Raw genomic sequence first — 22,677 nt, 5'->3', positions numbered from 1 at the left:
AGAGAGAGAGAGAGAGAGAAGTAATTATATGCGCAATGTCACTTTAAAATAAAAAGTAATATGTCACTCCCTGATACGAGTCGCAATAGCAAAGTTTACATCGCTAACTATATATGTTAAACTGTAACAATACAAAAATGTATACGATTATTATAGACTAATTATGCAAAATCGAAACTATTGTATTAAACATACTTTATATTTTAAAAAGTCGAAATAGACGCGTAAACAACATCTTAAAGTTATATACACGTTATTGCAAATAATATTATAACAGCCCCGGTGGTCGAGCTGGCTAAGACGCCCGTCACGGATTGTAGGGAGCTTTATTTTGCGCAATTAGCGCAAATAACATAAAAATATAAGACACTCACCTCACCGATTTCTCCGCTGTTGCCCGATGCCTCCAAGACCTGCTCCTCCTCTCAGATTTCCTTGTCGCACTTACACAACACTCACTCGCGAAAATCATCGATCACGCGAAATTTCGGACACTCCCGTACGCGATGTAAAATACCGTGAAATGCAGTAAGCGACGTTCTTTACTTCCTGCCCGTTCGAATTGCGAAGAACGACAGAGCGAATTACGCCGTGAACGCCGAAGTCGTACAAATTTCTCTCCCCGAAAATGGAACAGATTACACGAAATCGATAGATAGTTAAAAGCGTGGTCTTGGAAACCGGTAACGTAAAAATAATATCACGCACGGAACAACTCTCGCTGCTGCCTGCCGGCTCGACGTTCGGCGAGCGAGTGATAAGTACGGAATTTTCCATTTCGTAGGCGGGACAACGAATTCTCAACGTTTAACGTTTTTCTGTTGTTTTTCACTCGGCGCGGTGACGTACAATGTTTTTGCGTTCCATCGTGTATCCGAAGGTCGCTGCGCTCTCAATCGCTCGCCGAACGTCGGGCCGGCAAGCAGTGGCGCGAGTTGCTCCGTGCGTGTTATTACTTTTGCGTTATCGGTTTCCAAGACTCGATCGCGATAAATGTGTGGATAAAACGCTATTGATTTGTACACTTTTATCAGTAACAAGTAACGTTCCTCGGTTAACTATTATATATATATATATTATTATATGTATATAGAGAATGTCGCTTCTTACGTGTCGTTACATTATGTAAATGTAATCGAAAATTATCTGAATTAACTGTTACAAATACAATTATAAAAACAATTATTTATCGCTGAAGGTTTCGCTCACCTAATTCACTTCGCGGATTAGATTCAATGGCAATAAAGACTGTAAAATATCGTTTCGTCGCGGGCCAATAACTACATACTTCTTTACCGCAGATGCTTGGATTCCGATGCACGCGTTGTGTTTTGTGTCGCTAATTTAAAAGTGATTTATCCACTACTTCTTCCGAATCAAAACTGCAAGTTAGTTTGAATGATTTGTATGACGGAAAGTCACGCGACACATGTTAATAATATTTCGTGCGTTTCGCGGTATTTCACATCGCGTACGGGAGTGTCCGAAATTTCGCGCGATCGATGATTTTTGCGAGTGAGTCTTGTGTAAGTGCAACAAGGAAATCTGAGAGGAGGAGCAGGCCTGGGGGCATCGGGCAACGGCGGAGAATTGGTGAGGTAAGTGTCTTACATTTTGATATTATTTGCTACTTGTGCAAAATAAAGCATCTGTTCTCTGTTTTTGTTTTATTTATTCAAATGATTCGAACGAGGATTCGAATAAGTGTTACAAAACGAAAGTATAAAATTTTGTGAGTTTATGTTTAAAAGGAAGACTTTTTACAGTATTCTATAATTATTTTAATAAATACCTATTTTCAAAAATATTAAATGTAAAGTATATTTAACACAATAGTCTGGATTTTACATAATTAGTCTATAATAATCGTATACATGTTTGTATTGTTACAGTTTAACATGTATAGTTAGCGATGTACAACTTTGCTGTTGCAAACCGTATCAGTGAGTGACAAATTACTTTTTACTTTAAATTGACGTTGCGCATACAATTATTTCTTTGCGTGTATACAAATTCTTAAAAATATAAAATGTTTGACCACAAACTGCGCGCGCGAGGCGCGCGTTTTATCGTTTCTAGTATAATCTAATTGTAATTTTTATTTAAATTACTTTTTGTTATTACAGTTGGTTTTTTCGAAACTATTCTCAACCGTTCAAATGGTAATTGTAAATTTTGTATGCTGTCTCAAGTTTGATTGGTACATATCGCTATAAAGACTACTTTGCGGAGCAATTAAATCGCGTTTTGAAGGTGTTCGCGTTCGTACTCGGAATTTTTGCTAGTTTCACCATCGGCGTGGCGGTCCTATCGCACCGATAATTCGAATCGACGAGGAAACTCGCGCGGCGCACTCCGTATTTATCGGGTCCCGAGACTTTATTCAAATTTCACGTCACTCGATTAAGCAGTCGATTTACTCCGGATTTGCTTTCGCAGGAACTTCGCGGTTCCCTGCGACTTCGACCACGTGCAAATTCGCAGGGATCTACTCTAATAGCGCGCGCTTAGGCGAAACGAGAGAGACAGTGGTAAAGAGAGATGGAGGAGCGCGCGCGGATAGTCGTCATGTATAAGGCGGTACAGATACGTAAATGTGTGGGTGCACTCACACACGACGGGTCCAAGAGAACTAGCCTTTCCACTTGGTCCCCTTTTAGAGACCAGCGGAACTATGGCGACCGAATGTCTTCCTACCTTGACGCAATCTACCTCGAGTACTTACGTGCACCCACGAAACCTCCACGTGCGGTCGTACCACGTGGAACTTTCCCGATTCTACTTCTGCACAAAGGACAGAAGGCTCCTTCGTTCACCATTAAGCTTATTAGTTTAAAGCTACTTGAAATTTCTTATTCCGCGTGTATCTCACTTTGCGGACCAATTGAATAATTCGAGATGTTCAATTTTACAGGGTAATCGACTCGTTAGTAGGATGACATCGTACGTTCCTTTCGCGCGCTGGTCCGACTGGTCTTGTGATTAGTAAAAACCATATACTTTTGATCTTTTAATATCGTATCGAAGGGCAAGATATTTTCAAAACCTTTTGCGTGTTCTATTTTGATTATTCTACAGTTTTACATACCGCTGAAAGGTTGACGTAAGTCCAACTTTGGTGCTTTTAATTCTCAAATCTAACGTGAAAATAGTGGTGACGTTTTCATTTTGTTTTTAACTTGAAGGTATAATGCCACATTTATGTTTTCGCCGTGCTTCTTCATTCATTCTCATTACGGAAGACTGAAAATCACACAGGACGTCCCCCTGTTTTGCGTGCAGCTTTGCGTTTATTACTCTTACTCGGTTTCCGCATTCGAATAGCCCAAAGCAGTACGTTCTTCGTGCTGGCTACCTCAACTTGTGGTTGTATGTACCAACGATCATTATACAGTAATAATCTGCTTTTCGCATATCCGTGCTTTTCGCTCGCTGGATTTTCAAATAAGAGAGGCGCGATCGCTTTAATAAGCAATAACGTTTGCTCGCGCCACGAAAGCGAATAATAGTGGGCGGGCGGTGGCGAGGCGCCGAAACAATGGGAGCTCGCCCGTTTCAGCCCTTTTCCCTTTGAGATCCCCACAAAGCAGCCGACTGTATTACTCGCGGGATTCGTCGAGGACCGGCACGTGTCGTTAGTAATTTTGTGCTTTCCTTCGTTGGCCCTCCTCCGTCTATCCGCGGGCCCTTCCGCCCTTCCTCGCGGTCAAAAAAGTCGGAGCGACGTCGGCGAACGCGGGATCCCGGCTCTGTAATAATTCGATTTAAAATCTCGCCGCGACAGCTCGCGACGGCTCGTCGTCGCCTCTAACCTCGTTTTAACGGCCTCCTCCCTTATTTTCAAGTACTCCGGAAACTCCCGTAAATTTGAAGAACGGTTCCAGCGCTGCGCCGTAACTTACACGTGACAAAGTTTCCATGACTAATTGCGCAACATTTACATGGTAACGCAGTTGCGTTGCAAAGGGGAGGGGGGGTGTTTCGGGGGCGGGGGGGGCCGGACGAGTCAAGGGGACGTGGCAGAGGGAGGCGCGGGGCGCGGGGCTCCGGGTGATTTACGGTGCCATGAATAAAACGCGAACAAAGTGTATCCAGGACGATGCCATGCGTGCTGCGAATACTCGAGTTATTTTCGAGGAATTGAAAATATTTTACGATGCGATGACGCCACGGTGTGACTTACGACCGGGGCCCGCCCAGTGGCGGGAGAAGCTTATCCCAGCCGGAGTGATACATTTTTAGTCGCGCAATTTCGCAGCTATATGTACGCTCCCGCGTCACGAGACAATTTTATCATCACTCTGTGTGTCGTCAATGAAGAGCTCCCTCTATTGCACACATCGATATTCTCTGTGAGATTCTTCCAGGAAATGTTGGTCGCATTATTCGGTCGTTACAAAGGACGTTACTGAGGTATGATGTAACGCGACATCAGTATTAAGAAGAAAATGCTTGAGAAGATAAACGATCAAAGCGATTAGGACAACGATTGTGATGTATGATTAAAATTGACATCCTGGATTATAAATCGGCTTTACTATTTTTAACTGTGTGATGATACTTGAAATACTGGGGGAAGGAAAGGGGAGTTCGAATAGCTGAGTCTTTCAAATAATGGATTTGTTATTTTTAAATCAAGAACACTAGTTTATTACATAATATTCCGTGATTGCTGCGAAACAAAATCATAATGATTATTTAATATTTTCTCCCTTACTCTCTCCCTCTCTCCCTCCCTTCTTTATTTTCCTTTTCTTCTACTTTTGCCATTTCTCGAAAGGCAACTTGGTCGTTCAAATATTTTTCTTAACGCAAGTATCTCGGTGAAACTGCTTGCTTTCTGTGCTTTATGGGGTATATCTCGAAAACAGTGAATGTGTACTTCGGAATGGCTAGGTATATTATCTTCTAAAATGAAGACAACATTTCGCCGGCGTTTCTACACACGTTTGTAGAACTTAAACTACTGGAATTAGAGATATATTGTAGGAACATACGCCTATATAAACTTGCTTGCGTAAATTGACATGTAGGATATTTATTCTCGCGTTCTGCGGTTTCGTTTATATTACCTGGATGATCAAATGTTCAGCCGAGCTCCGATTATTCGAGCTTCGATTACTCGGCTATTATATTATATTGGTCCACGTATTTTATTATACTGGTCTTCTAGGAAATATATCTCTCGTAGAAATACACATTATATACAATTTAGAGGAATTTCATAAACGTGACGAACACACACAATATTTTATGAAAAGTCTGCCGAGTTTTTCCCATTTCCTGGCAACATGCTTGATCCAATATTTACATTTCAAAAACACGAATCTCCCGGCCCGATTCTCGACTTTGGCGCGTTCGAATAAATCTTCAGCGCACGACCGGGTTGTCTCTTGCCCGACGCGGAGCAAAAGCGGAGCGTGTTAAAGCAGTCGTGCCGGCTCCCGGAAACGGGGCGGCATTGTCTAGGACCCCTCTCCGTCGGCTTCCGGCCGGCAATGTTTCGCCTGTCTTGCGAATCGCGAATTTCGAGGGTAACGGCGGCGGCAACAGCAGCAGGTGGCCATGCACCTGGATCTCTCGTAGGCGAACTGTACACGATTGTTCCGTATTTCACGCCGGTGGATGGTCTCTGGCGTCCGCTGTGTTCTCTGTCTCTCTTCTCTCTTCTCTCTTTCTCCCCCTGTACGCCGAAACAGCGTATGAATAGGAAACTGAATGAGCCGCGAGTCGCGCACAACGCGAATTTGATATGCAAAAGTGCTGTTTTACGCATGGGTGCCCGGCACGTTTCTACATTTGCACGGCCTTCCACTCGTGAAGATAGCAACTAGAACGCGTCACGGAAGAACAATCCGTATTAAAATCACAATTACTACGGAGCTGAAACATGTATTTAGCCGTTTCGTTTCACTTGATATGCAACTTTTCCGAAAATATTATTTATTTCTACAATATCGCGTTATAATGACCGAGCTTGAACAAACTTCATTTTCATTTCTGTGTTGACAATAAGATACTTACTTTCTCTGGCATTTTAACACGCAAAAAACGATATTAAATCTACGTTATTATGTTACTCGTTACATCCTGCTGACTTGTTTCTTCGAATCTCAGAGGTAGAATTTCGTTGGTATATAATGGAATTCCGAGAACAGAGCTAGAGGTACTTGAGCTTTCGAAAATTCGGTCGGCTATTTGCGATATGCGTTTGCCCGGGCGCGGTAGTGGTGGACAACAGCTGGTGACCAGGTGATGAACTCCATCATCATAGCTTTGGGTTATTACCGTGGTACATCCGTTGCGGTAACAGATCGGCTTCGCGGAAATCGTTAATGCATCACTGTCATAAACCGCTTATCCCATTGACGTAAACTGCAAACTTTAAAGTCTTCGATCGCATGACGTCTATTAAGACGTGATTATAACAACGGCGTATTTTGATATCTTATAAACTTTGCATATTACTAGAAGGGATCATTATTAAGTTTAGCATAATTAGCTTTCACCACGAAAGACAAACAGATGTGCGAAGATAAAACGTTGTTCGACTTTTCAATTTTTCCAATAGTGGCAAAGGTTAAAACAGATACTTTAATTATCGTTTAATTACTTTTCAGAGTTTCAAAGAAAATGACAATCTTTCAACTTCGAAATATTAGTTTGACTTTCTAAATACAGCTTCAGATTTGTCTGCGGAATAGCTTTAAACGAAATTTAATCAATATGTCGAGATTCACGTAATAACTCTTGGTTGGAAGGGCAGGAGGAAGAATTTGAAGTTTTCCGATTTTCAGAGAAGAATTCGAGAGATAGACCAAACGCCCACTTAGATTATTTTGGCGCATAGAAAACAGGTAATTGCTTCGGATAACAAGATGGTACGACGGTTCACGCAAGAGTAGCTTTCACGCGACATTACCGTCTGATTTCGCTCATAGTATCCGTCCATCGAAGCGAATCACATCCGACGCGGCAGATTGACCTTATTCGTCATCTGAAAATGACGCTCTGGTCCATTTGACAAGTCAGAAGTCTTATGTCCTTATTTGTGTCGCCAAATCGCCAACGTTCCCTGGGAAAAGGAGCGGCATGCTTATCACAGCTATTCTAAATCCTTCCGGGATCATTTCTACTCGTGCGTCATTCATTCCTAAATTTTCTAAATTTCTTTTTCCAACTCGTTGTCAATTCGTGAATTTTGTAAGCTCCGCGTACCTATGTACCAAACCATCGAGATATCTTAGCCAAATGCTTCATAAAAATTAGGGCACGATGATTGACTGGGTAATATACCTTCGCCTATCGTGTTACTCGTTTTTCTTTGCGAAATAGCGATAATCTCCATATATTTTGAAAAACGGGCATTCGCGTGACTCGCAGATTTCTCGCATTTTCGCTGTTTTACGCTTTTGTCCTAGAAAATGCAGTGCGTTCATGATCGATTAGCTCTGACCGGACGCCATAATAGGATACGTTGGATCGTAACGATTGTTTCGATGTTCTGCCAGGACCGAACTAGCGTCCAGTACGAACGAATGGCAACGAGGAAAAAAAAAAGATTCTTCATCATTGCCGAGATGACCTAGCTTTTACAGAGCCAAAACCGATATGATATTCAAATCTCACTTTTTGCTGAAAACGTTACTGGCAGATTTTGTATCCGATGACTGCGGAAATGTCGCGATCGCGATACAAAAGTCGCAGTTTCGCGGCATCGAATTACACTTTTATAATAGCTATTTGTTTTTTTTTTGTTCGTTCATTCGTGCCACGCGCGGATAGCCGGGCGCGTTACGATTCCTGTATTCGGGAATTTGTTGCGTATTTTATCGCGTCAAAAGTCAAATACCGCGCGCGCGATGTCAAGTGTCGCGATTAAATTTTAAACAATTGGATTCTCCGTTTGCTAACCGATACGTAGTTTCATTTTTATCGTTCGTTTTATCATCGCCTCGTGTATGTACAATTGATACCGGTTTCAAGCAATGATGAGCAAACTATAAATAGCTTTTAAATGGTTTTTTAATTGTTTAATCTTTTTACCGTAATAGAAAAATACCGTTTTATTTAATCTATATAAATAATTTGCATCTGTGTTTTGTCTCTCTCTCTGTCATATCAGGTTTTTTGTTATGAAAGATATTACAACGTATGTAATTGTTGTTTGGAATTTATAGCACAAATATGTAGCTGATGACATTCCGCTTTTCCTTGTCTTAGCCACAATTGAGGCACGGTAATTAAAATATGCAACGTAAATGAGAACCACAGAAACTCGTTTTTGAAAATTGGAGTAATCTCTGCAAGAAATAGTTTAAAATATAAGTTATATATTTTTAATTAGCTTAGAAACTACAGTGCTCTTAAAGCTCTTTTGCTATTTGCTTTCCGTGCGTGAAATTTTTATTTGACTCGGAAATATTTCTATAGACTTTTTATAATTGCTTCTCTGTCTCTAATTCAGGAAAATTGACGCTTGAATGCGTATGATATTGTCGAAACGGAGAGATTCATTATTTCCGTGTGCTCATTATTCGCGATTTGTCGTCAGACTCATCCGCTTCGGTCAGGTCAGGTGATCTCGATCGAAGGCGCGTAACGAACATCGGTCGAAATCGCTTTTTTCCCCCTGCCATTCTCAAACGCGATATAGCCCGGCCGCGTGCAACTCTATATAGAATCGGGGATTAAATCAATGTACCGTGGGGGCCGATATGAAGCCAGCCGAACGTATGTAATGCGCTTCTAAACGCCGCCAGAGAAGCGTAGATCCGATAGATTCGAAAATTCGCGTTTGGCCGATTGCTCGAGGCGCGTACGCTTCTATCTCGAAACGACGCAACAATGTCGATCGCGATTGTTTAACGCGATAAATCGCGCCGGCCGGACCGCGGTTTCGGGAACGGCCGCAAGCGTACGGCGGGGACCGGGCGTTAAATATTTATCGCAGCGAAAGAGAGAGAGAGGGAGAGAAAGAGAAAGAGAGGCGTAATCCCGGCGATGCGAGACGCCGATAAAAAATGATAGGCCGATTCGCAGGGGAGGCATCGCCGGTAATCACCGTAGAAAATCACATGAATTTGTAAGCGGACGGCCGTGAGTCGGTGCCGCAACTCGAGATTGAACCGCAACCGGCGGTTTCTACGCACCACTGTGATTTACATGCATATTAGGCGACATTGTGCCGCGTACACGTCGCGAATTTATAAGTGTATACACACGTGACGTGTGTGTGTGCGTGCACGCGTGCGTGCACGCGCGAGAGCCCCGAGCGCTCGCGCGCTGTGCGCAACGGCGAAATTACATTGCGCCGTGCGGGACGTGTTGGTCAATTCGATGAATATACGTTATAAAATTTTATTATGCTGTGTAACGCCGCGTGTAATGCGTTCCATTATCGATTAATGGCCCTGATAATAGCCGGAGGGTAATGCACTTTGTTTACTTTTGCGCGTCGCATTTATTTGAAATCCGATTTGCTAATAGCAATAAATTCTTAATTCCCGTGTACCAAATATTTCGCGCACTCGAATACATACCGTTACACCTTTGCACCCTCATGCTAATTTTTTTAATGTGCATTTATTATCATGTTTTTATCGTAATAAAATAAAAGTTTCTATGCTATTTTATCCGTGGAATGAGGTGAAATGAAATTTTCCGTTTCCTGAAAAGTACATAAAAATTGTTAACTACTAAAAGAGAATTGCACGGAATTATAAGTCAGAATTATACAAAAACCATATAATTTTGAGCAATTTCATCGACTTTCTAATATTTTATTTTCGGATTTTATCGAGGTAGTAATTGCAATTATTAATGAAATAGATATTTCTTATTCGATAGCATTTAAATATATATCTAATTTAACACATTGTTTTGAAAAGATTATTATGGAAGTGCGAGATGAAACTCTAACATCGGTGTAATTTTCCGTACGACTGCATGCAGTTGTTGCACGAAAGTCGGGGACAAATTTACTCTCACGAGAAGGTTGCGGAGGGCGAGCAATAATTATCGTGTCACGTCGAGGCCGATTTGAATCAGGGCTTTCGGAGAGCGGGAGGCTTAGTGGTTTGCCTTTGGTACATCGTGTCTATTTTATCGTGCACGCGGGAGAGAGCCATGCAAAGCCTTTGATGTTCAGCAAGACTCTTAGCACGATGGATGACGGAAGGAAGAGTCGAGGGTGAGCGGTAAGAGCGAGCGCGGGAGGAGGCTTTACAGAAACGAGTGCTGCGAGTGGCACGCCGTGCCTTCTAACGTCTCTTTTTTTCTATCACTTAGAACTCGGGAAAATTTCCTTCGCCTTTGAGCTGGCCCCGCTTTCGCGCTCGCACGTCGCTCTTCTCTCTTCCGCGTCTTCATCCTTCCTCGTCTCGGTTTTCTTTCCGCCTGGATCACCGTCGAACTTTATTCCCTTTGATCTGTCTAATTCGCGAAATTGTTATTCTGTCACGGACCAGCTTCCAGTCGTTCGTCGCTGCCAAGACAAGCACGCTGCAAGTTTTTACGATGGTCGAGATCGCTTTGCTATTTTTCAACTAAGCGGCATCTTTTAAGATTACAAATATGCAATATGAAAAAATTTGCTTGAACAAATGGCGGTTAGCTGATTAAATTTATTCAAGAAAATTAATTCGCGTGGGTCTATTCGTGAGTTCTATTGCTTTTGTAGAGAGAGCTTGTGTGTATGTGTGTGTGTAGCGTTGAATTATATTATTGTGACATAATCCGATTTGATTATTCATTATTATGATGATAAAATCAACGTTAATTTCAATTTTAATATAACAGTATTAATATTGTACATATCTTTCATTTTTGTGCTAGTTTTTATCAAGCTTCAGACTTTTAGGGATTGAAAAAAATCACAGTCGGTTTTTCGCGAAAGGCAAGCAATCATTTGGGTCGCCGGTAATCAATGTCTCTTGCAAACTGTGATTGTTACCACGGATGTTGAGAAAAGGATCGTAACCAGTGGATAGCAGATTAAATGGTGGAACGGAGAAAGAGAAAGCTGAACGAGCGAAGCGGCGCCTATTAATTCGTTTAATTGTGCTGACGAATCAAACGGCTAAAAACTCGAACCTCCGAGCACCCTCTTTTCCTTCGAGCTCCTTCTGTCTGTTTCTTTCTCTACCTGACCACCAGTTTCGCCTTCCTCGTTCTCTTCTGCAAATTATCGTAATTCCTCTGACTCGGTTAACGGGAGAAGTTGGCGCGGGCATGCAGGAGCAGGAAAAGGCCAGTGGTGTGGCGCTCGAGAAAGAGAGAGAGAAGAGAGAGAGAGAGAGAGAGAGGGGGGGGGGAGAGGGTAGCGGATGAAAGGGCGAGAGGAGGGAGTGGGAAAATCGAGGGTTAGCAGCCCTTTGCTCAAGTGGTAAGACCAGCTCCGCACGCTGCACTAGAGTCTAGAGCACTTCAACACTCCGAAGTCGAAGAGGCGTTCATTAAACGATAACTCACACTCGGAGAATCGTCTTGTTAAATTGTCGATCTAACGACAATCAGGGCACAACATTCATGGATTGCGCGAAGGAAGTACCATCGTGACCAGCGAGTAAATTCATTGTGCAAACAGTCCAGTGGGAGAACGGCGGTGGCCAGTGCTTTCAGTTCACCAGAAAAAGATATATATATACACACCTATGTAATCGTGTTACCAATGGTACGGTACGGTATGAATATCATACTCAACAAAATCCCCTAATAATTATCAAGTGTTGATCTACGCTTTTTACATCACTGCTATGTACGCTTTGTATTAATGCTTATGTCAGAGCGAAATTTCAAACAGAGATTAGAAATTCATTGAATTTAAACGCTATTGAATAATCGGGAATTTATTAAATTTAAACCGTTCAAGTTAATATAATAATTTAATTTTGTGTATCTGTTAGTTCAATAAATTAGATGCGTTTCAAATATTTTATATATATATATATTTTCTAAATATCATTTACACAAATTTGCTTTCGCCAATTTGTCATGTAAACTCGAGATACATCCGAATTTTATGAAGCGCATGTACAGTACTGATATTTTCAAACCCTTTTGAATGACCGTATCAGTCATTATTTGCCGCGGCACGAACTTACTCAACGTGCACAAACAGGAAATAAAAAAAAAACCGGTTCGGGAAATGTTTGAACTATGTCCTCTCGATATGTAACACAATGGTAAATCGTAAATATCAGCGCGCACCGCACCATGGGGAAATCCGATTACGCGCATTAAAAAATCATCGATCGAATTTAGTCTCCCGCGCAAAGCGAATTCAGTTTCGGAATCCGTGTGTGATTTCTGCGCTACCGTTTGAGTTTCAATTACACGCATACGCGGGATGTTGCGCGACGCACACGCACAGGCACTCCCTATCGACCGCTCTGGATGACGTTTCCAATGCAATTGCAGCCGCAACAGCTGTCCATCAAGATTCGCTCGCGCTCTTAATTAGTATTTATAATCGCGCATCGATATTGACGCGTCGAAACGGCGATCATCTGTCATATAATGCGGCGCGTTGAATTACTCGGTCACACAATTTCATTATTTTCAATTGGATTAGCCGATGTCAAAATAATATCATTATTGAAACAATCGACGACGTTTTGTAATTTATAGATAGAAAAATATACGAGATATTTCCCACTTTCTAGAAGTCGTGAAATACAATAGTTTATTATATTACCTTCGAAATTATTTATACTTTTCAATTAAAGCTTTCTTAATTCGTGTCGAAATGAAGCGCTACGGAAACAAAAATTCTTCTAAGAAATATTGTCTTCGGAATATTTGCGGCGTGATAATGAGCGACAGTTTGAGACAATAAATAATGATGGTGCATTCTGAAGACAGCTTAGTAAAGAATAAATGCAACGAGGGGTAAACCGCTGATCAGAATCAGGTACACCAATGCCTACTAATGCCCAGTGGGCATTACTTAATTTTATTATCTTATTTTATCTTATTTATCTTGTTTTACTTTAATTTGTTTTACCTTTATAATGCCCCAAGGCCTACTGCCCAAACTAATGCCCAAAAAATACCTAGTAATGCCTAGTAATGCCCACACTGAGAAAAATGTCCGATTACATATAATCCAATTACTTAATAACAAACGGATATATTCGATTAAATTGTATGTCCGATGAAAAATTTCAACGGATCAATTTCATCGGATGTATCCATAGTTCAATCGGAAAACGTATTCGGAAAAATTAACCATCGGAAACACTATTTAATTGGTTTATCCGATGAAAATTTTTCTCAGTGCAGTGATGCCGCAAATCTGTACACCACAATGCCCGGTTTACCCCTTGAAATGCAACAATGTGTCAGATGCCAGCAATCGTAACTAACTAAATCTACTCTGCGATTGCACGCGATCGAAACCGAAGAATAATAACTCGCAGGTATTCAGAATGCAGGCCGTCGCATCGCATCTGATACCACGGCAAAGCCCTAGATGCACATCCCTGTGTCAACTTCGTTCCCCTGTAATACGCCCTTCATATGCCGATCGAGCGACTCCTATTACCATGTACCGCATGGCAATGCCATCCGACGCAATGACATACGTGCAACGTGTATAAGTTCCGCTAAGAATTGCGTCTCAGAACTCTCGGGTGCGGAGGACGCGCGCTCCGAGATGAGCATGGAACTAATATAGACGGCATCACGGGATTCTACAGACACCACCTAATAGAGTTCGTGATCTACATAAAGGATCGCACGGGTATCGGGGATTAACTTTTACTCATTAATATGTACCGTGTGAAAGCGCTGCCAGAATGACACGCGAATGGTACGCGCGACGTCAACTCCGGTTGATCCCCGGTGAAATTTGTCCGCGGAGAAGACGCCCGCTCGTGCGTTGTCCGCTAATTTAGCCCGGAGGCGTTCCGACGTTTGCGAGCGAGTGCCGTTAATAATGTCACGTCGTTAACTGTCGCGCTGCGTCTCGGAAATAGAACTTCGCGACTGCGAAATACTTGCCGCGTATTGCGAGGCGTGTGGACAACGTTAAATTAAACGACTGCAAAAGCGTCGCGTTAGTTGCAGACGTTAATTTGTTTCAACGCTATTTTTTTCCGAGTAAACCTCGTCCACTTGCAGACGTTTCTCTCGAGCACTTCATTTACCTTACAGATATTGAATTAAGAAGAATGGCGGTTTTTCACGTCGAGATCGAGGCATTCGGGCAATTGCGAGGGCACTTGGCGCTGAAAGTTGAAAAGTTAAAAATACTTTACTAAGGCTGATACTTTTCGGATGAAATTTTCGAAGGAGCGTTCGGAATAGCCGACCGATCGAATACAGAAATAAGAACGCAGTGCGTAATAAGACGAAAGGAGAATGTTTATTTCAATCGCGCACGATGCTCACTGCCCTCGAACCCCTTTTCGCTATTCACGGACGTTAGAACGGGAGCTGAAAATTCCCATTTTATTTTCAATTTTACAATCTTGAAATTTTCCCTCTTGTATCTTAAAATTTAGTTCTAAAAAAATTAACTGTTGCCGAATTTATTTAGGATGGAAATAACCATATTCGGAAATAGAGTTGACCGAGCTTATTTACGGTACTGCATAATATGGCATGCAGATTGTTACCAGCGTTTCTTTCATTCCGAATCGGTGCTTGCTTTTTAAAATGTGCACATATGTGCACACATGCTTAAGCGCGTTGTTTTTAATTTTGGGAGGATTGACAGAAGTCGTGCCATCATGCTGCATTTAAACTAAATTGAGAAATAATGTTCTATTATTTGAAACTTTTTTTACGTTTAATACTTGGTGCAAAACAATGACGAGCTACTCTTCCCAATTGTTTGTAATTGAAGTTTATAGATGTTATCTAACAGTGAGATAGTTGTTGTTCTTTATAACTTCCGAGACCTTTACATGTTCTGAAAAACTTTCCACCGTGTGATTTCGATAATGCTTCGGGAAGGAGAGCGGAGTTTGTCTTCCAACACAAGCGCTGAAATCACAATGACGAGAGATATAGGTAATGAAAATGCTCGAAACAAAAAGGAAATTGTTCCGTAACGCCGTAAAGATCTACGGAGGGGGGGGGGGAGGGGAGACGGTGAGGAAGTGGAGTAAAAAAACAAAGGGAGGAGAACGGACTTCCTTTTATACACCAGGGGTATAGCCACTGACTCAGCTGTGCTTTCACGTCCGTCGCCGTAATGAAACGAGACCCCTAATGTCATTTGGTCCGGCTTTCTCTCGGCTTCCGTGGTGGTTCTCCAAGACGGTCGCGGCCGCGGGGGAGTGAGAAGAGGGCGGATACGCGGAGCGCGGTGGAACGTAGAGGTAGAGAAAGAGAGCCGCCACTTTTCGAATTAACCGGCCGGCTCGCCTTAGCTAAAACACATCGTCCGTGAGAGCGGTACGTGGGACGTCGTGGAGGTCGACGGCTGCGGGCCGTCCTCGGCGAGTAAAGGAGCGTCGAGCGGGCGAGGGGACGGACGGCTCGAGTGAGTATAGACGAGGTTTGCCAGCGGTGGTCGCGACCGCAAGCCCCAGATCGGAGCGTGACAAAACCCGGGTGGAGAGGATACGTATGGAGGTCCGCTTCGACCTCGCCTGGTCTCTCCCGTCGACTGGCCGCGTCATCGACTCTTTCGCTCGATTCATTATCCCGCCGCGTCTCTCCCGCGTGGGGTGATAGAGGTATGCAGCCGTTGTCTATCTTCCGCAATGCGAAATCCCGCTGAAACTCGTTTCCCTGGGGCGCGAGCTTTTTTGCGGTGCCCGCAATCGGCTTTCACCTCGGCGGTTCCCTCTCTTACTGAAACCGATGCGCTAGTTCCCGCCCGCCGCCCCGGATTCTTACGGGAATTAAACGGGGTCGGACATTTGCCGGATAATATAAACCGCTGCGAGATCGCGCAAAGAAGCTAAACAAAGATCGTGTATTAAATGGTTCGCCTAACGAAATAATGTAAGTTATCAATGGGAACTGATTAATTACTTCCATTAGGTGACTTTTAATCAATATTAGCGCTATGGACAAAATCTCTGATCTGGTTGCTCTCAACGTTATTCTGGCCGATGCGTTTTTATCTTTACGATTACCGGTACTGCGATTGCATTTTTACGTAATACTTGTGCACTTGTGTATATCTATAGAGGTGCGGAAGACGTAATAGTGAAATATCCACGAAGAAGGCTTTCGCGTTTATTCTTGAACCGCGGTCATCTTCGTAGTTTGTATATGTACACATATAGATACTGCAGATTCGATCGGGGAACAATGCCCATGTTTTTCTGCTCCCCTAAGTAATCCAGATAACAAAGTTCCTCTCAATCTGGCCTATCATCGCACCAATATCCGCCGGTTACGTCCCGCAGTCCTCTCCCGATATCTTCGTCGTCGGTGCCCCTTCGTTGATCCGATTATGACACTGGCCGCTGTGAAAGGGTACTGCGGAAGAAGCGAGCGGTTAGACTTTCTCGTATAGAGAGAATTTACGCTATATATGTGGCGTTATATGCAATCACTCTCCAAAGTCAATTAGACGGGAAAAGACCTTTCCCGTCAATTCTTTTTCATTTTTCCGCGTCGTAGCATTGTTACCCTCAAGTTTTTTTTTATTCAACGATCCAATCTCTAATTACATACGTACATTCTTCAATATACAATAACTGTCGAATAATAATAATATTTGATAGTACCAATGTTTAATGCAACAGAGATTAGAAAGGTATGTCTCTCTTTCTTCGAAGAGATCGCGGTATGAAAAAAGTTAAGGCTGTGGCGTATCGGATGTGCTCGAGGTGCTCTTCTCTCTTTCTGAAAAACTCCGCTTCTCAACACGTCGCGGATTTGGATCCGCGTTTCTTCGGGAGTTACCGCCTGGTAATTTCGAGCCGCGCGATCCGAAACGGCATCGCCTTGTCGTGAAACGGCCGCCCTTAAGCTGCAACCACCGGGGCTAATGTGGCAGACACCTCCCGCAGCGAAATTAAGGCAAATCGTGTGCGGGCCCTCGCCGCCATACGACACTGTTCCACCGGGAAAATCGATATGCAAATCTACGCGCAAATCCTAGTAATCTCGCTCAGCCGTCCTGCAGCCCTTGCAACGGCTCAACGGGTGGATGGCGTATACCCGTCGACACCCCTCGCCCTCCCCCTCTTTCTTCGCGCCTCTTATCCACCCAATTTCTTTCTCTCCGCTTCTTCCTCTCTCTCGTCTTCTCGGCTCGCATAGTTTCTCTCTATCATTCTGTCTGCGATGCTCATTTCAGCAGCGGGAACACGTTCTTTCCCTCTCGGCGTGCTCCCGTTGCGCGGCAAGACTGCGACAGGGGGTTGACGGGGGTAAATGGGTGAGGGGTTATAAAACGGGGTTAGCCCGGGTCTGAAGGATCGTGCTCGTCGGCCACCTTCGACGACAGGGCTTTATCGAGGTGAAAAAGGTTGCTCGACATCGACCTCCCGCCGCCATGAAGTGAGCAACCATCCCGCAAGCCCGTCTAGCACCATCCTCCTTTGCTTTTTCCCTCCTGCGCCCCGTCATCGAGTCGTTTTCGCGGATGTCTTCGCGTAGGTTTTTTTTCCACGCAGCCTAGATGGGGGAAAACGATCCGACTGCTCTCACGCGAGACGGCGAATTATTATCGCGCGCGGTTTACTATCGTACTTCTTATACGTGAGCCTCGTAATTTTCAGCCGGATATTGATGCCAATAAAATTTTTTATGTCGCTCGGCTCCAATGGATGACGCTAACGTCGAACAAACATGTCGTTTGGCGCCGTTTCCGATGTAACTACGATGTAATATCACTGGTCCCGTCGTCCCCCGTCCCATTAATAAGCGTTTAATTCATCAGGCTGTATTTCTTCCTTTATTTAATCGAAGCAGAATTTTGCGGAATTGTAATTTTCAAGCAAATTAATTAACAAACTTGACAGATACGTTTCAAATTTATTTATTTATTTATTTTAGATCGAAATTTATTTTTAAACCGTGGTAAAACCTTTTTCTGATGTTTGTCAACATATCTAGATGGGTTTAATTTCGGAGTACTTAATTACTAAAATATATATTTATTTCGTGCTAAAATTGATCGCGAAATAAAAAACTTTTGGCTAAAGCCGTATTCCGTCTGGACGACTTGCGTTTTGTTTTCCGCACTGCTTTATTTATGTGAGACGGGAGAAAAGAAAATGTACGTCTCGGGTAGCTTGTGTTTGTGGGAGGTCAGCGCGAAAGGAAGGAAGACAATCAATCTTGATCCCAATTATCGCGTCGCTCAGCGACTGTAATTGAGTCGGTCTCGAGCCTCCGGCCGCCTCCATCCACGGCGTTTCTTTTGTAATGCCGGAAGACTGAAACAATGAAGGCACAGAAGTTTCCCCGTTGCGCTCGTACGAGTCGACTGGAAGCATTTTTTGGCTTTACCACACCTGCTCGTTTCGCGCCGATGAGTTATCAAGAAACGAACCGCTGAAGATTATTTACTGCCTCCGTATCGATTGCATTTTTTCGCCGTTTAACCTTCTCAACTTCATATTCTTCCCATTATACAACAAGAAAAATTGTGTCCGCAGCTGCATTGGAATTACATGATACACTTATGACACAAGTTGTATAACATTCTAAAGTATGAACGAATATTACTGCGATATCAAGCTTTAGAATAACACAAAAGGCATATTTTGTACAATTGCTGTAACATAACTCAACTTAAATATTCTTGCAGAACATATGCGATAAAGAAATTGATATTTCGCTGATAAGAATGAGTTTGTGCATGTGTACAAAACAGCTTCAAGAAGGCCACTCGGAAATAAAAATATATTTCTACACAAACCTCGAATTGAAAAAGTAACACCACATGATATGGGGGGAGCATAGCTAAGCTGTGTTTGTCTCAGATTGTATAAGATTAGTCTTGGAACGAGCAGGCTTTTGTTACTACGTGACTCAGAAGTTATTGCGTCGTCTTAGGACGTAATAAGATTAATACCTTCTCCGGATCGGCAACGTGAAAATAAAGCTTTCTTTGTGTGCCGCCTTATGTTAGAGTTGTTAGACTATTCATCTAAGCGGATAAGCATGAAATCGAATATTCATTATTATCTTAGGTTTATATTGCGTAGATATCAGGTTCGTACTCGTTTATATTTTCAGAACCAACGGAATGCCTTCTCCAATATCCTCTACGCGCTGTAAACTTTTAAGCAGCGCAGTACTAATGTTCTAAATCGCATTGTATATTTGAGATCTCACATTGTTATTTGTATAGCAGTTGTCTAAGACCTCCATCTGAGACATCAACGCTCATTATGGGTTATTCATTCTGCAATTAGTATATTTTCTTGGTGATTGTATACATTGTTAGATAATATATTATCTGTCCACTCTTCAAGCGCTTATAAAAAGAACAAGTTAGCTTGATAAATGTTGCAATTTTTATCGAGATTATATATTTTGTAATCTGTTTAAATTTATGTTTAATTGCACGTATTAAAATATAAAGTAAGAACGATATGACTATGTTTAGATATCAGTGTGCGTAATTTAATATTGTAACTAAAAGTAAATATTTATGTTTAAAATTTAACGAACGGTTTTTGCTCGGAACTTGCATCTCGATAGTAAATTTTATACGCAACATCTTTCTCAAAATGACTGTGATTTAATTTTAATATAAAGGTTATTAATGAGAAACGTAATTATTACATTTGTTAATCCTGATTTTTAAAGGGAATGTTTATTTGGAATGACGGAGATTTGTTAGCACTGAAATTAAATTTATTTAAGGATGAAACAATTCAGCTATTAAAAGATTTGTGAGGTATTACATCGTTATGTATAAAATTTATGAGGCTATCCGTTTCCAGAGATTCTCGAAATATCATTAAAGTTTCATTAAAATTAGAGGGAAGCGTTTTGCAGAGCTCCCCAGAGAATGCTGTTTCTTATCAGTAAACCCTTTAAATCAACTTTAATATTTCGCTCACTATGTTGGCACCATTTAGAATATACCGCTCAAGCATATTTGCGTGCATTATTATGATTTATTGACATATTTGGTAAATAAAGTATTGTGTGATGATTATTATTTTTTATATCAGAATATTAAATACACTAAGAAGCTATGTTTTCTGAGCTCTTTTCAAAATGCTAAGTTTTTTAAAATGTTGAGTATCAATTGTTTGCTCCGAACATTCTATTTATCCTTGATATTCTTTTCTTCTGTTTTTTTTATCTCTCGATTACATTTTTAACGTATCTTCAGTGTCAACTTTGTAAAAAAAATAAAGACTTTTATCTAGCTAGTTGAAAGGATTATTTTAGCTAATTAATTGTATTAAAAATAAAAGCGCGATAGATACGTCGAAAACGACTATTCGTGAAAAGAAGCAAATGTTATCAATGTCAAAGCCTTCGATGCAGATGTCAATATACGTTGTATACGCCATGTAGCTTGTGCAGGAGCAAACGCTCGAATCTTGTCTCGTGCAATTAGTCGAGCTTAAACCGCCCCATGTCAACGAGAGGTCGGCTCCTGGGGAGCGCGACGACGCGGAGAACAGCGGCGGTGACGATGGCGAAGACGATGAAGAGGGCGGAGCATTTCCTCTCAATGGGTCGAAACTTTCTCGTGGCGGGTACCTACACATTATTCCTCGAAACTCTCGAATGTGCTTAATTAGGCGATATTTGAGCGTTCGTCCCGCCGACGCTACCACCAACACGAGCCACCGCTTCCCCCTTGGCCGCCCAACTGTCGCAGCCCCTCTGTCTCTGACGGAGTTTACGCTCGCAAGCCGCTATTACCGAAAGCCACTGGATTTCCGTAAGAAAGCACAGGCGGCTGGCGGTGGCTACCACCCGGTCCTATATAGACGTCTTACCTGAACTAATATTGTTAAGGTCTAATTAGTACCACCGCGACACCAGGCGCGACCTCTCTCCGTCCCGCCCACCCTTCCTTCCTTCATTTCCCGCGGGCTTCCGTTTCTCTGCCACGAGTCTCTCTTTCCGAGACCCGGCTCGGCACTCTCGACGGTGCTCCTTCCACTTTCCCGCCTTCGTGCCACTTCCGTATTCCAGCCTTGCACCCTCAACTTACCTCATAAACCGCGTTACAGTTCGTCCCAACACCCAAATTATGAGAAGGAGAGACCGGGTGAGAAAGAGGGAAAGAGAGAGAGAGAGAGGGGGGGGGAGGTAAAGTAAGCGAGAATCCGATATGAAGAGTGGACGATAGGTGACTCTTTCAGATATTAGTCACACATTATGAACCATTTATACGTCACTGCGTGTCTCTCGTGGCCAAAGTATAGATGAAAACTTGTATTATGCATAACTTTGTTGAAGATATCGTTGTATCAGTCATACGTGCTGGTATAAGAGTTATGAATCATGTGGCGTCGCGAAATTAGTATTTGCATTATTATAATGTAGTATCATTGATACGAATATCAGATATCTCATCGATCATTATGTCCGCGACGACACTGAATACCGGGGATTATATTTTGCAACCCCTCGTCCAATTTCATTATTAATACATTTATGGTCGATATCCAGCTTTCAATATTAATTGTTGGAGCAACACGGGAATAATTTTGTATCGTTCGATGGAAGCAAACTAGGAGGAAATTTCAGAATAATATGATGTTTAAAATTACTCGATGATTTGATTTATGAATCAATATCGATTAAGAAAGTAATAATTGCACATTTCACTTTACCCGATTGCTGGAAATTAATTTTGGATTTCACGATAGACATTACGATATTCTTATCAGAAATTCACGAATCAGCATAGTTATTAAAATTACTTATTGCAGTAGCGCCATAGTTTCGTGCACAGCAACTTTAAACACGTTCTGCATTTTTGTTTCAGGGCCGGTGTAACCGAGACAAGCCACCTTGCAAGTATTTCCATCCCCCACAGCATCTGAAGGACCAACTCTTGATAAACGGGCGCAACCACTTGGCGCTGAAAAACGCGCTGATGCAGCAGATTCAGCAGGGCCTCACGCCGGGTCAGCCTCTTGTGCCCGGGCAGGTACCCACAGTGGTATGTCCAACAAATTAACACGATCGTTGCACCATTTCTTCTGCTATCCACACATTCACATATTTTTTTTACCACGACCGTAATATCTGGATTTTGTCTGTGTTTAGCCAAGGGTTATCACTAGATTATCTTTTTTGGTAGGCAACGCTGCGTAGATTATCGACGGCGTGGTGTTTAAGCTTTCCTTTCATACTACTGTCGTACCAAGACATTTGGAGCTAGGCGCCATTAACGTAGTAGCTATGTTTACGTACGCAATCTCGTATATTATCTTAAATTACAATTTACAAGCTTTTTCTCGGTAAGACTCGAGTGATATATTTGCAGCACTTCGCCGTCCATATTTACCTGCGTGCCTTCTTGCGGATATTGCACCGAGAGGCAAAGTTTTTGAGAATTAAAGTTTAGCACGTCGCATGTTCTTGGTCAGTGTCATCCTTACTTCCTAGAGTAAAACCTGACTTATCCACATTTATTTCGATAGACAGTCAATTTGCGGAATCGAATCTCTCTGACACGATGAGTGATTCTTAATCTCATTATTTTGTATTACGGCCTCTTTGAAATTATGATGACACTCGTGATCTTTTTACTTTCATTATCATTCTAGAGTT

The 22,677-nt window shown here is 42.3% G+C and overlaps 1 protein-coding gene across 10 annotated transcripts in view; it reads left to right on the top strand.

The window, feature by feature from the left end:
• Positions 1-22,677, top strand: part of LOC105567276 (homeotic protein female sterile) — a 394,357-nt gene that overhangs the window by 335,597 nt on the left and 36,083 nt on the right. For all 10 annotated transcript variants that reach the window (XM_012022014.1, XM_012022009.1, XM_012022017.1 and 7 more), the window contains one exon: positions 21,887-22,063. In XM_012022014.1, the coding sequence (XP_011877404.1) occupies positions 21,998-22,063 (66 nt within the window). In that variant the 5' untranslated portion in view covers positions 21,887-21,997. The remainder of the gene's footprint in view (positions 1-21,886; positions 22,064-22,677) is intronic.

The sequence above is a fragment of the Vollenhovia emeryi genome, unplaced genomic scaffold, assembly GCF_000949405.1.
Source record: "Vollenhovia emeryi isolate VEMERY1.0 unplaced genomic scaffold, V.emery_V1.0 DF939139.1, whole genome shotgun sequence".
Taxonomy (NCBI): domain Eukaryota; kingdom Metazoa; phylum Arthropoda; class Insecta; order Hymenoptera; family Formicidae; genus Vollenhovia; species Vollenhovia emeryi.
The sequence above is the reverse complement of the archived record's forward strand: the minus strand, read 5'-3'. Positions and strand labels throughout refer to the sequence as shown.